The sequence below is a fragment of the Cervus canadensis genome, chromosome 32, assembly GCF_019320065.1.
Source record: "Cervus canadensis isolate Bull #8, Minnesota chromosome 32, ASM1932006v1, whole genome shotgun sequence".
NCBI lineage: Eukaryota > Metazoa > Chordata > Mammalia > Artiodactyla > Cervidae > Cervus > Cervus canadensis.
In genome coordinates this window covers 28,085,784-28,097,730 of record NC_057417.1, presented here as the reverse complement: position 1 = coordinate 28,097,730, position 11,947 = coordinate 28,085,784, and the positions used below count along the sequence as shown (strand labels likewise).

Below are 11,947 nucleotides of genomic sequence, written 5' to 3'. Positions count from 1 at the left end.
CGCGCTCCCCACCCAGGGCCCCGCGGCCCCCTCCCCTCCCCTCCAGCGAAGTTCTAAGAGCCCTCCAGGTCCCACCGCCAGCTGGTGGCACTTACCACACCCTTGTCTGTTCATCTGTAAAATGACGCTAATCATGGGATGGCCCCAAGGATGTGAGGTTCATGTACGTGAATCGTTCAGTCCAGTTTCTGGTGTCCAGTAGGTGCTGGACAAGGATCCTTGGCATCGCTGTGCCCTCTGCCTGTGGCCCCCGCTGGGTTGGGCTGGAGTGACTGGGTGGGGTGGAGGGACAGAGGGGGCGGTCTGAGTCTCCCGGCCTCTGTCTCTGCTGCCCTCGGCCTCTCAGCCTCTATCCTACCAGGGATGTGTGGAGAGGCGGTTTTGAGGGCGGCCAGGAGATATTCTTGGAGTCCTTGAGGTTCAGAGGGGACAGTGAACTTGCCATGGAAGGAAGTCACAGGGGTGGCCACAAGGAGAAGGTGACATTTGAGGTGGGCTTGAAGGACCAGGGGGATTTCAGCTCCAGGTAGAGGGGTGGGAAGATGGGAACAGCAGCAGGAGGGTGAAAGGAACAGCATTTGTGAGCCCTCAAGCTGCCAGAATGACACGGAACCTCGGGGCGACTCTGGGCAGCCCAAACCCACACGGCAGGCAACACCATGTCCCCAGCAGCTCTGCAAAAGTCCCCAGGGCCACCGGGGGGCAGCCTGCATCTCGGCCTGGGGCCAATCAGAGGGTCCTGGGAGGACCACGCCCTCAGCCTGGACTACCTTCCGAGAAGGGACCACCCAACAGAACCCTGAAGAGAACTCTCAGGTCACACCGTTGCATCTTTGTGCTCCGGGTGGAAATGTCTCCCGGGGAGCTTAGGCTGATGGAGGTCTTCAGACCCTTCCGTGTGAACCAGCATTCCCAGTGGAGCCCCTGATCCATGCCAAAGAGTGGGGGGCACATACACACTTGTGGGGAAAAGGGGGCACAATAGTCCAGCGGGGCCACTTGGGCTCCTGCTGCAGAGGAGAGCTGGGTGTCGGGAGAGGAGCCAGGCGCGGAGATGGGGGGCTGGGAGGTTGCAAAGGGTGTCAGGGAGGGCCCCTGGGGACCCCCGCATACCTGCCGGTTGGAGTTATGGGTCATGAACCATCCCCGCCCCTGACACACCTTCTCTTTCTCACTCCTTTTGGCTTCAGTTTTGCCCCTTTCCCCTACTGAGCCCAGACCTGGAACAGAAGCCCATTTTCTGATTTTATCTTGTGTTTATTGGGAAATGGTCGTGCCCATCTCCGGGCCAGCTCAGACAGCTTCCCCCCAGGAAGCGAGAGAGTTCCCATGGCTTGTCAGAGTTAAAAATAGAGACAAGTGACGCAGTGAGAGGCAGAGAAAGGTAAGAGTAGGGGATACAGGGAGAGAGAGAGACAGAAAAATGGACAGAAGGGCAGCGGGAAACAGCAGGTCCTCTGCCCTCACCTGTTCGTCCGTCCATCAGGCTGACATCAGAGGCCGTGTGCCCCGCTGGGTGTCGCTTCACGGCTCAAGGTCATTGGCCCTGAGTCTGTTTTCCCAGGTTTGTGCTCCTGAGAGCTGGGGCGCTGAGTGGGCTGGAGTGGTCACTGTCACCCACCGCCCCTGCTCCCGGCAACAGTGACGGCCTCTGCGCAAGTCGAGCCCCTGCTGATGCAGGACTGGCCTTGAGGGCCAGGACAGGAGCCAGTGACTGTCTGCCGAGTGTAGGAGGGAATGAATGAATGAATGAATGATGAATGAGTGACCCGAGGACCTTACCGCTCATCTCTTCCATCCTTTACACGCACGAGAGAACTGAGGGGGGTCAGACTGGGCGCCAGGGCTGGGGCTGGGACAGGACACTCCTCGGGCCCTGGGAGCTCCACAGCACCGCCCCGAATGGCTCTCCCTGAGGGCAGGTCTCAAAACACGGCTCTGGGGCTCACTGTCCCTCTCTGCTCCATCAGGATCCCGGTCAGCAGCTCTATGGGCCAACCACCCTGGGTCGTGAGGCCTTCCCCTCCAGCCCAGTCCTGGACTCCTAGGCCCCAGTAGAGCCCAGGAAAGCCAGCCCAGGAAAGCCACCCCAGGTGAGAGCCTGGGGTGGGGTTCGGGGAGGGGCGTGGGAGGACGCCCTACCCACACCGTGTTGGGCTCTCAGCCACCCACAGCTGGGCTCTGGGCTCAGGAGCTGGCTGAGGCTTCATGGCCGGGCTGTGTCTGTCACAGAGAGTGGTGCCTGTCCCCCGTGGGGGCCTGTGGTCTGGGACAGGGGTTGATTGGGGTCTTCTCCAGAACTCAACTTGGGGGCTGGAGGCCCAGGGAACCATGAGGGGGTTGGGGGCCAGGGGACAGCTCTAGGTTTGGCTGTGGGGTAACATGGTGGCCTGAGGTCCTCTGGGACATCCATCCGGTCAGAGGCAGCCAGGACCCCTGACCTCCCCGACTTAGGGGTCACCTCCTGCAGATCCCTTTCCGAATGCCCCTCACCCTGACCTCAGGCAGCCCTCCATCTAGGACAGGTTGTGGCCCCTTTCTCCAGTCTGGAGACCACAAAGATGGGGCCGGGTCTGATTCCACAGGATTGGCACAAAGTTGGTCTGTGCCCACTCTGTGATGTTGTGATATAAGAAGAACTGTATACTTGGTCTTTGCCAACAAAGGTCTGTCTAGTCAAGGCTATGGTTTTTCCAGTGGTCATGTATGGATGTGAGAGTTGGACTGTGAAGAAAGCTGAGCGCCAAAGAATTGATGCTTTTGAACTGTGGTGTTGGAGAAGACTCTTGGACTGCAAGGAGATCCAACCAGTCCATCCTAAAGAAGATCAGTCCTGTGTGTTCATTGGAAGGACTGATGCTGAAGCTGAAACTCCAATACTTTGGCCACCTGATGTGAAGAACTGACTCATTTGAAAAGACCCTGATGCCGGGCAAGATTGAAGGCAGGAGGAGAAGGGGATGACAGAATGTGAGATGGCTGGATGGCATCACAGACTCAATAGACATGAGTTTGAGTGAACTCCAGGAGCTGGTGATGGACAGGGAGGCCTGGCGTGCTGCGATTCATGGGGTCGCAAAGAGTCGGACACTACTGAGCGACTGAACTGAACTGACTTGGTCTTTGTCCTGGTTCCTGGGACAGAGCTCTTAAAACTTTGGAATTTTCTGAGTGCCAGGGTGAGAGAAGCATATTTTGTTATTCATAAGGAGCCCCTGTCAACCATACCTCAGTTTATGCTAATGAGGTGACTCTGGGTGGGCCCCTAGAGTGCTTTAAAAAAAATTTTTTTTTTATCTTGGAGCTTGCAGGATCTTAGTCCTCAGACCAGGCATCCAACCTGCACCCTCAGCCGTGAAATCACAGAGTCCTAACCACTGGGTTTCCTTGGTGACTCAGACTGGAAAGAATTCGCCTGCAATGCGGGAGACCTGGGTTCGATCCCTGGGTTGGCAAGATCCCCTGGAGGAGGGCATGGCAACCCACTCCAGTATTCTTGCCTGGAGAATCCCCATGGACAGAGAAGCCTGGTGGGCTACAGTCCATGGGTCACAAAGAGTCGGACACGGCTGAGCAACGGAGCACACGTCCGGCACTAGACCACCAGGGAAGCCCCCCTAGATGGCTTTAAGATGGAAGCAACCACGTGCCTAAAGGGCTGGAAGTTTCAGCCCTACCCCCCATGGACCACATCATCCAGAACCCCCTGCCCTCCAGCCGCATGATTAGAAGGCCAGAGGGGAAAGGCCAGGGTATTTAATCCGTCTGCCTACCGCCCCCTGCCCCTGCCGGGCAGACCCCTCCCATGGCTCCTGCTCACTGGCTCTGGAAACCCCACCAGCCCTTCAGGGACAGGAGTGTTTATGGCCTCATCGGTGCCCTGGGTCCCCTTGGTACGCTGCCCACACCTTTGTAAACGCTCTCGATTGCCCCATTAGACAGTGCGCCATCTGTTTCCTGCCGGTGGCCGACCCATGCCGGGTGCTGGTGGAGAGCAGGGCCTTACCAACCCTTGCTTTTACATAAGGGGGAAATGGAGGCCCAGAGAGGGTAAGTGATTCGTCCGGGGTCAGCCAGCCCCAGGGTCGGGGCTCACGGCTGCTCTGGAAAGGCCAAGGCTTCGCTGGGCGGAGGCTGGAATTCCGCATGCCCCCTCCCCTCCCTGACCCTCCCAGGCTGGTCACATGAGCATTTCCTCCACACCAGGAGCCGGACGTGTCTGCAGTGGCTTAATAAACCCATTAGGGCTGTTTGCACCACCCGGACACAGACACCTGGGCACCCAGCCAGCGCCCTCTTCCCTGCTCGGTGTCCCAGAGGGTGAGGTCCTCCACGTAGCAAGGGGCGTCTCCTGGCCTCCTCGCTGTCCCTCACCGCACCCTCCAGCTGTGCCCACCCTGCCCACCCAGCAGTCACTGTGGCTTCCAGGCCTTTGTACGCTCGGTTGCTCCCGCCTGGGTCACTTTCTTGGGGCCACCTGGCACAGTGCGGCCCCTTTTCCAGGAAGCCCTCTCCTCTGCATTCCCTCCACCTCTTGTGCTGGCTGGCTGCCCTCCGCTGTCCCCCACAGCGCCGGGCGACGTGAGGACAGAGCTCCGCCTGGGTCATCTGGACCCGGAGTGGAGTGGATGACGACAGACGCTCGGCGCCCTGCATGGGGTTTGGGGCCCCAGTCTGAACCCAGGCATCTCCAAGGAGCGAGCGCAGGAGTGGGGGTGAAGTCTAGAAGCTCCAAGTCCTCCAGCCAGGAGGACAGGCCACAGAGAGGAGGCCCCCAGTAGGGCAGGTGAGCCTCACGAGGCCTAACGGGTCAGAGGAGGCATCCTCACTGCCCGGATGGCTCGGCCGGCCTAGGACCCCTGGGCTCCCCCCTGACGCTGTGTCCTCCTGAGAGGGGCTGGGACAGGCACGCAGGGAGACCACCGAGGTGTACCACGACCCAGCCACTCAGGGGGCTGCTGGGGACATTTATTCCTGACAGGGACAGGCCCAAGCTTTGGGCTAAGGATACCCCGCCCCTTAGTTAGAAACACTCTCTCCTCGGGCTCTGAAGCAGCAGGGTGGGCCCCCAGCCTGCACCAGGGGCCCCCCGGAGGCCCTCAGGAGCCCCCCACGGCTGAAGGCCTGGACATGTGGTGGGTATCATATTTTCTCACGAACATCAGCTCCCCTGGGCCAGAGATGGGCGTGCTCCCGCAGGTGTCGTACCTGGGGGGCGTGGAGGAGAGAGGAGAGAGGGAGAGGATGGTGAATGGACAGCCCGATTGGAATCTGATGGCCATGGCTTACAGCCTGGAGCGCTGTGCCCCTAAATCTCAGAAAACGCAGCTCTGTCTTCCCGCTCTTTGTCACGGCCCCGCCCCCATGGTCTCCTCCACTCCCCACACTCAGGATGCCTCCACAACAGCATCTGCGTTTCCCCTGATCAAAGCCGGCCACTGGCTCTCTCTGGCCTTCAGGATACAGCTCAGCCTTGAATCAAGGCCCAGGCCTTGGTGGCAACTCTTCGGCCCCCAGACCCTCCCCACCTGCTTCCCTCCCCCTCCTCTCCAAATTCTCTTTAGGGACCAGATGTCCCTCTCCTCTAGGAAGCCTTGTGGACACCGCTTTCTCCACCAGGTCCCAGCATCTGAGTTCTCAGTGAAGCCTTGAGCGTTCAAGTCAAAGCTCAGCGTTTAGAGGAAAAACAATTCACTTCCATCCACCCGGACCGTCTGCTCTGAGCCCCCACATGCAATTCCAGCTCTTGCCACCAGGGGGAAGATGGTGTCCGCTCAGAAAATGTGGCCCCACCCACCGGCCCCACCCATCAGCGGGTGTCAGGCAGGCAGAGGGAGGAGGGAGGCAGGGGTCAATGCGCGCACCGGCTCTAGAACACTGGGGATCCCCTGATCAATAACTGTTACCCCTGTTTGGGCTTCAGGGAAAACCTCTCCAGCACAGCTAGCAATGTGGAGCAGGGTTGGAGGCCTGGATCAAGGGGAAGGGAAGAGGCGGCCCAGGTCAGGGACCCCACCCTCCCAGGGGAGTCTCGACCCTGTTCACGTACCAGGTGAAGATGAGCAGGGTGAGGAGGGCAGCCAGGAGGATGGCCAGCAGGACGGACAGGATGGCAATGATGACCACAGTGCCCGCGGTCTGGGGCCCTGGGGCAGCCTGGAGCACCTCGGCTGAGGGCGCAAGGCGGGTGCCACAGGCGGGTAGGGCAGGAAGGGAGGAAAGAGATCTGACCTGAGAAGGGGGACCTGAAACAGCCCCCAGACCAACAGTCTCCCAGCCCAGCCGGGAAAGGATGGGGCGGGGGCACAGGCTGGGAGAGGGGCTCTGACGGACTAGGGGCTGGCCCATTTCTCCCAGCCCACCCCAAGTCCGCAAGAGCCCCCAGGCCTCGTGTTGGACCTCCACACCTGGCCGCATACCTTGCTGCAGGTGGGTCTCACTGGACCACTCTGTCTCAGCCATGGGTCCTCTGTCACTCATCACCAGGAACTTCACTCTGAACAGGAGATCCAGCGCTGAGGGGGGGAGTCCCTGGGACCTGAAACCCTCCCACCCTGGTGCCTGTCAGTCTGTCTCCCTGATTCCCAGGACCTGGGGGGAACAGCCTGGAGCTGAAAGCACGGCCTTAGAGTCGGCCGGAAGGGGCTCTGATCCCAGTTGTGACCGTCTCCGCTGTGTGGCCTTGGGTGCGTGGCCTGCCCTTTCTGGGACCCTCTGTCCTCACTTGGGACTGTGTGGAGTGGGCTAAGTCCCCCAGCACAGAACATCAGTGAATCAAGTCCTGAATGAGATGAGTTGGGGCCCAGAGGCCTGGATGGGGAGACCCTGCCCATGTGGTCCAGGTGACCCATGGGGTGGGGGCTCAAGTGTGTGTGTGGGGGTCTCTGCTCAAGAAGACGGGACAATTCACCGCAGCCTGCCTGGTCCCCTCCTGCCATTGGCAGAACTGGAGCCAGGCTCCCAGGCACCCGGGCTCAGGTCTGGACACAGGCAGGAGCCGTCCACCCCCGCCCCGGCCCGGCTGCTCACCGGTAGGGGCCGGGGCCCGGCAGCGGGTGGTTGCAGCCTCTTGTCCTTGGGGAGCAGCGGGTATCATTGCCGACGCGCAGGACCCGGAGCTGGTTGCTGGGCTGGCCGCCCGGGTAGAGAGCCCGGCTGGCCCTCAGCGTGAGGTAGTAGCCCCCCTGGGGGAAGTCGGCAGGGACCGGGGTGTCCTCCACCTTCTGTGGGGCCGTGAACTTCTGGGTGGCTGAGGGTGGCAATGAGGGTCAGACGGTGGGGGCGGCCACATCCACCTACCCCCTGCTCCCCCCAGGCCCGCCTGCCCATTTCACAGAGGGAAAAGCGAGGCCCCGGCAGCACCCACCGTTGCTGTGGGCCACCACCAGCCAGATGGCGTCAGAGTCGGAGATGCTGGGGTGGCTGAACTGGCCCCGCGGCTGCTCCAGCGTGAAGGTGGACTGGGTGAGCCTCCCGCCCAGGGTGGCGCTCGAGAGCTGGGGCACGTAGCCGATGCTCTCTGGGCCGGGTGGGGGCAGAGAAAAGAGGCTCAACACGATGACCAACTCCCCACAGCCTCGTCTGGGGGCTCATGGTCCTGGAAGCCCCAGTCTGATGGGGGAGGCATGGTCCTGGAAGCCCCAGTCTGAGGGGGGAGTTAGGGCTTTTCCTGGGAGTTCTAATGAGGCAATAATCAGGAGGGCTTCTTGGCAACTCTGTATCCAGCCCCTGGCCCCTGCCTTGGGAACCTATTAGGGGTGGGCACTGTGGGAGGTCCGGGGGAGGCCTTGCCCCCTTGGGTCACTGGGGTATCAGTGAAGCGCAGGGCAGGGGAGGCTCAGGAGGCCCCTCCCCCAGCTGCATAGTCAGTTCTGGGAAAGGCATCTTAGGTCTTGCTGGAGTGAGACTCAGCTATGGGGGAGCCCGAGCCTGAACCCTAGGCTGGGCTCTGGCAGAGCCCAGTGACCTTGAGCTCTGACACTCTCCAGGCCTCAGTTTACCCACCTCTCCAGTCTCCCCAGCTCCACCCACATGGTCCAGGGTGGTTTGTTTGATGGGAGGAGTGAATGGCTTGGTGGGGGGGTGGGGTGGTGGTGACACAGGAAGACCCCAGGCCCAGACGTGGGGACGGGTCCTGGCTCAGAGCGCAGGGTGACCTCTCCTCCTCACCTAGAGCTCTGCACCTCCCGCCCCCCTCAAGACTCCCTCCCCTTCGGGAACTTGGCCCCTTCTCAGCCCCCAACAGCCCTGTCCACCCTTCAGGCGGTGGAGAGCTCAGAACCCCTAATTCCTCTCCGGGCCCCCTATGGCCAGAGCTCCCCCTGAGCTGCAGAAAGATGAGATGGGCTTTAGGGAAGTTTCCAAACCCTCTTCCTCTTTTGGTTCAGTTTAGTTCAATATGATTCATTTCTATTACATTCAGTTCAGCCCCAAAGGTTCAGGGCTAGAACCTTCCCCTCTCAGAGCTCCCGGCTCTAACACTGAGGCCCAGGGCACCTGCATACAGCAGGTACTTAATGTTCGTGCTTGGGGAAAGGCACATAGCGGCAGAAATGGGGGTCAGGGGCTGTGTCTCTAACTTCTTCTAGTTTAAGAGCCTGACAGTGAACAATGCCAGTCACTCCCTTGCAGAGCTTCCTTTTGGAGTGTTATCCTTAAAGACTTCTTTTAATTTTTTTTAATTAAAAAAAATTTTTTTTGGCCATGCTATGCAGGATCTTAGTTCCCCAACCAGGGGTCAAACTGCAGCCTCTGCAGTGGAAACACAGAGTCTTAACCACTGAACCATCAGGCAAGTCCCCTGAAGTCTTCTTTAAAGCTTTCCTGGGGACAGGGAGGAGGGGAAGGAGGGAAGCCACTCGGTGACAGCTGGACTTAGGAGACACAGGGATGAGGAGCCCAAAGAGAGGGAGGAAGCTCCCCTGTCTTGGGGGGCGGGGGGACAGGTGTCTGCCGTGTGATCTCTTCTGGTGGGCTGTCTCCCCTGACCCACCTGGGACCCAGCCCCAGACTCAGGACTCAGAACTCAGACTCAGGAGGCAGCTGGGGGAGGTGGGCTCTGTCCTCCGGAAGCCTGAAGCGGGGTGGGCACCACCCCCTCCCCATCCCACCCCTGCCCTGCCCCGACCCTCACTCACCCAGGCTCATCCCCGTCTGGAGGCAGGTCAGCAGCGGCAACAGTGCCATCAGCAGTGGAGACTGTCCCCTGCCAAGCCCCATGGCCAGAACAAGCGTCCAACCGTCTGTCCGTCCGAAGGTCTGTCCGCAGCATCCAGAGCCCCAGAGGCTCCGCTCCCTGTGCTGGGATGGGGTGGCTGCTTCTGGCACCTCCTGCTGCCCCTCCCAGGCGCCCCCTTCTCCCAGACAACTGGTCAGACGGGTTTAGGGGCTGAATCTGTTGGCCGTGAGGATTTGGCATCGCCAGGGAGGGGTCTGAACAGAATAATTAGCTGCTGTGCTGCCAGACCAGCCGGGACACCCCACCCCCACTCCAGGAGGGCCTAGACAGCGAGGGGCCCCGGGAGGGGGCGGCAGCCCTGGGGTCCAGGCGGCCCCAGGGGCAGTCCTGCCAGGCCCCGTGGCATCTCCTCGTCCAAACAGTCCTCCAACCTGGCACACAGGGCTCCCCATGGCCACCCTGTGCGGAAGGGAGTAATCCTCACGCCCTGGACGAGGCACAGAAAGGGGAGGGGGGCTTGTCCGAGATCACCCAGCCAGCCGGGGCAGACCCCAGAATTGGAGGATCACCCCCAAGGCAAGCCTGGGGGCACTTAGGGCACTCTCTGCTGCACCCCTGCTGCCTGGCCCCGGGAGGGGGCTCCCCCACATCACCCTCCTCTCCTTATCCAGGTGACCTTCTCTCTCCTTCCTCCATCCCTGGCCACTGCTAGAGCAGGACAATCCCTCCTCCAGACAGAAGGTTCTAGGCTGGGGCCCAGGGCCAGTGGGCAGAGCATGTACCGATCACTTCTCACCTGGACTGGAGGAGCAGCCCCTCACGGGGTTCTCTGCTCCAAGCACGGGCACCCCCCTCGGTCCAGCTCCACACCTGACCAGAGACACCCTCTTAAAACTCAAACTCCTTTGGGGGACACTTGAATTTTAAAAAACAATTAATTATATTCTTTAGTCATTGTAAAGCATTTGATTTATATCTCTATATAATCAAATATATAATCTCTTTGATTGCCAGCCCACCTGAACTATCTTTCTTTCCCAAAATACTTAGAGTGTGCAAATTGTTTATTGCAGTGAACTTCAAAAAAGGGAACTATTCCTACCCACAGTATATTACCTGGTAGACTTTTTTCGACCAGCTGTTTACTTGGACTTGCTAGTAAATGGTTCTAGACTTTGCAGGATTGAACATTACTGTATTTCACCAGTGATTGACTCGGCCTCAAGGGAGTGTTGCTCAGTCATGTCTGACTCTTTGCGACCCCATGAACTGTAGCTCTCCAGGCTCCTCTGTCCGTGGGATTCTCCAGGCAAGAATACCTGAGTGAGTTACCATTTCCTCCTCTAGGGAATCTTCCTGACCCAGGGATTGAACCTGGGTCTGCTGCATTAGCAGGCAGATTCTTTACCATCTCAACCACCAGGGAAGCCCAGCTCCCGGGGAACTGGGGGCCAAAACCAGAGTGGAAAACTCAGGGAGCAGGATTTCCCAGGTGGCCCAGTGGCTAGGACTCTGTGCTCCCAATGCAGGGGCCTGGGTTTGATCTCTGGTCCAGGAGCTAGGTACCATGTGGCAAGTAAAGATCCTGAATGCTACAAGTAAGACCTGGCACAGCCAAATAAATGAATAAATATTTTAAAAAATATTTAAAGGGGGAGGGGAGGCAGACAAGGTTGGGGGAGTCCAGGCGTTCATGGGGAGCCTCAATCAAAAGTTGCTGAGACACCCTCTCCCAAGGCCTCTCGCCTCTATGTCTTGGCTCAGGCCAGGCTCTTCCTGGAGGGCCCTCGCTGCCTTGCGTACCCAGCGAGCTCTTGTCCTTCAGCCCTACCTACCCCAGGGTCTGGCATCACCAGAAACTCCCCTGATTGGCCTTGGTGCCTCTTCTTAATGCCCTCCACAGCACCTGACATGTACCTCCATCTTATTATATAACCGTTGCAATAAAATGTATTGTTACATCAAGTGTATCTCTGGACCTGGCCCTCCACCCGCTGGAAGCTCCTGGAGGCAGGAACCTCCTCTCCCTCCCCACAGGATGGCGCGGTGGAGGGGGTGGGCTCCTGGCTCTGGCACAGGGGGGCCCTCCACAAAGCACCACTTCAGCGTGTTGCCGGTTACACGCATGGGCTTCAGATGCAGGTCATCCTGTGGCTGATGTTTAGCCGTGGGACACGGAGGTCACGCACGTACTTTGAAGCAGAGGTGTGGGCCTCTCAGAGGACATGACCAGTGCTGCTGGTCCGGAGGCAGAAGAGAGGGGGGCACAGGCCGGTCCAGAGGGGGCCCAGCCGGCAAGTCCCGGGCAGACCCAGCCCTGGAAAAGCTTCTTTATCTTGCCAGCCTGTTATTACAGAACAGGTCACACCTAGGAAAGTTGGAAGTATACAGAACAAAGAATGCCCTTACATACAGTCCCCACCCAGATCCAACAATTGTTAACATTTTGCTATACTTGCTCTCAAGACTCTCCTCTGTGTGTTTGTGTGTGTGTGTATACACTATGGGAGAGTATAGTATATATGTGTGTATAGTATACACATATATGCTTCTCTGGTTGCTCAGTGGCAAAGAATCTGCCTGCAATGCAGGAGGTGTGGGAGATTCAGGTTCAATCCCTGGGTTGCGAAGATCCCCTGGAGGAGGAACGGGCAACCCACTCCAGTATTCTTGCCTGGAGAATCCCCATAGATAGAGGAGCCTGGCGGGCTTGGGGTTGCAGTCCATGGGGTTGCAAAGAGTCGGACATGACTAAAGCGACTAAGCACA

General features: G+C 59.2%; 1 protein-coding gene across 1 annotated transcript; it reads right to left on the bottom strand.

The window, feature by feature from the left end:
• Positions 1–4,936: 4,936 nt before the first annotated feature.
• On the bottom strand, positions 4,937–11,592 carry UPK3BL2 (uroplakin 3B like 2). Its single transcript, XM_043456421.1, has 6 exons — positions 9,138–11,592; positions 7,367–7,519; positions 7,030–7,249; positions 6,420–6,496; positions 6,050–6,170; positions 4,937–5,208 (listed from the first exon to the last, which is right to left on the bottom strand). The coding sequence occupies exons 1-6, from the start codon at positions 9,217–9,219 to the stop codon at positions 5,100–5,102; spliced, it is 762 nt and encodes a 253-aa protein (XP_043312356.1). The 5' UTR covers positions 9,220–11,592; the 3' UTR covers positions 4,937–5,099.
• Between the last annotated feature and the right edge of the window lie 355 nt (positions 11,593–11,947).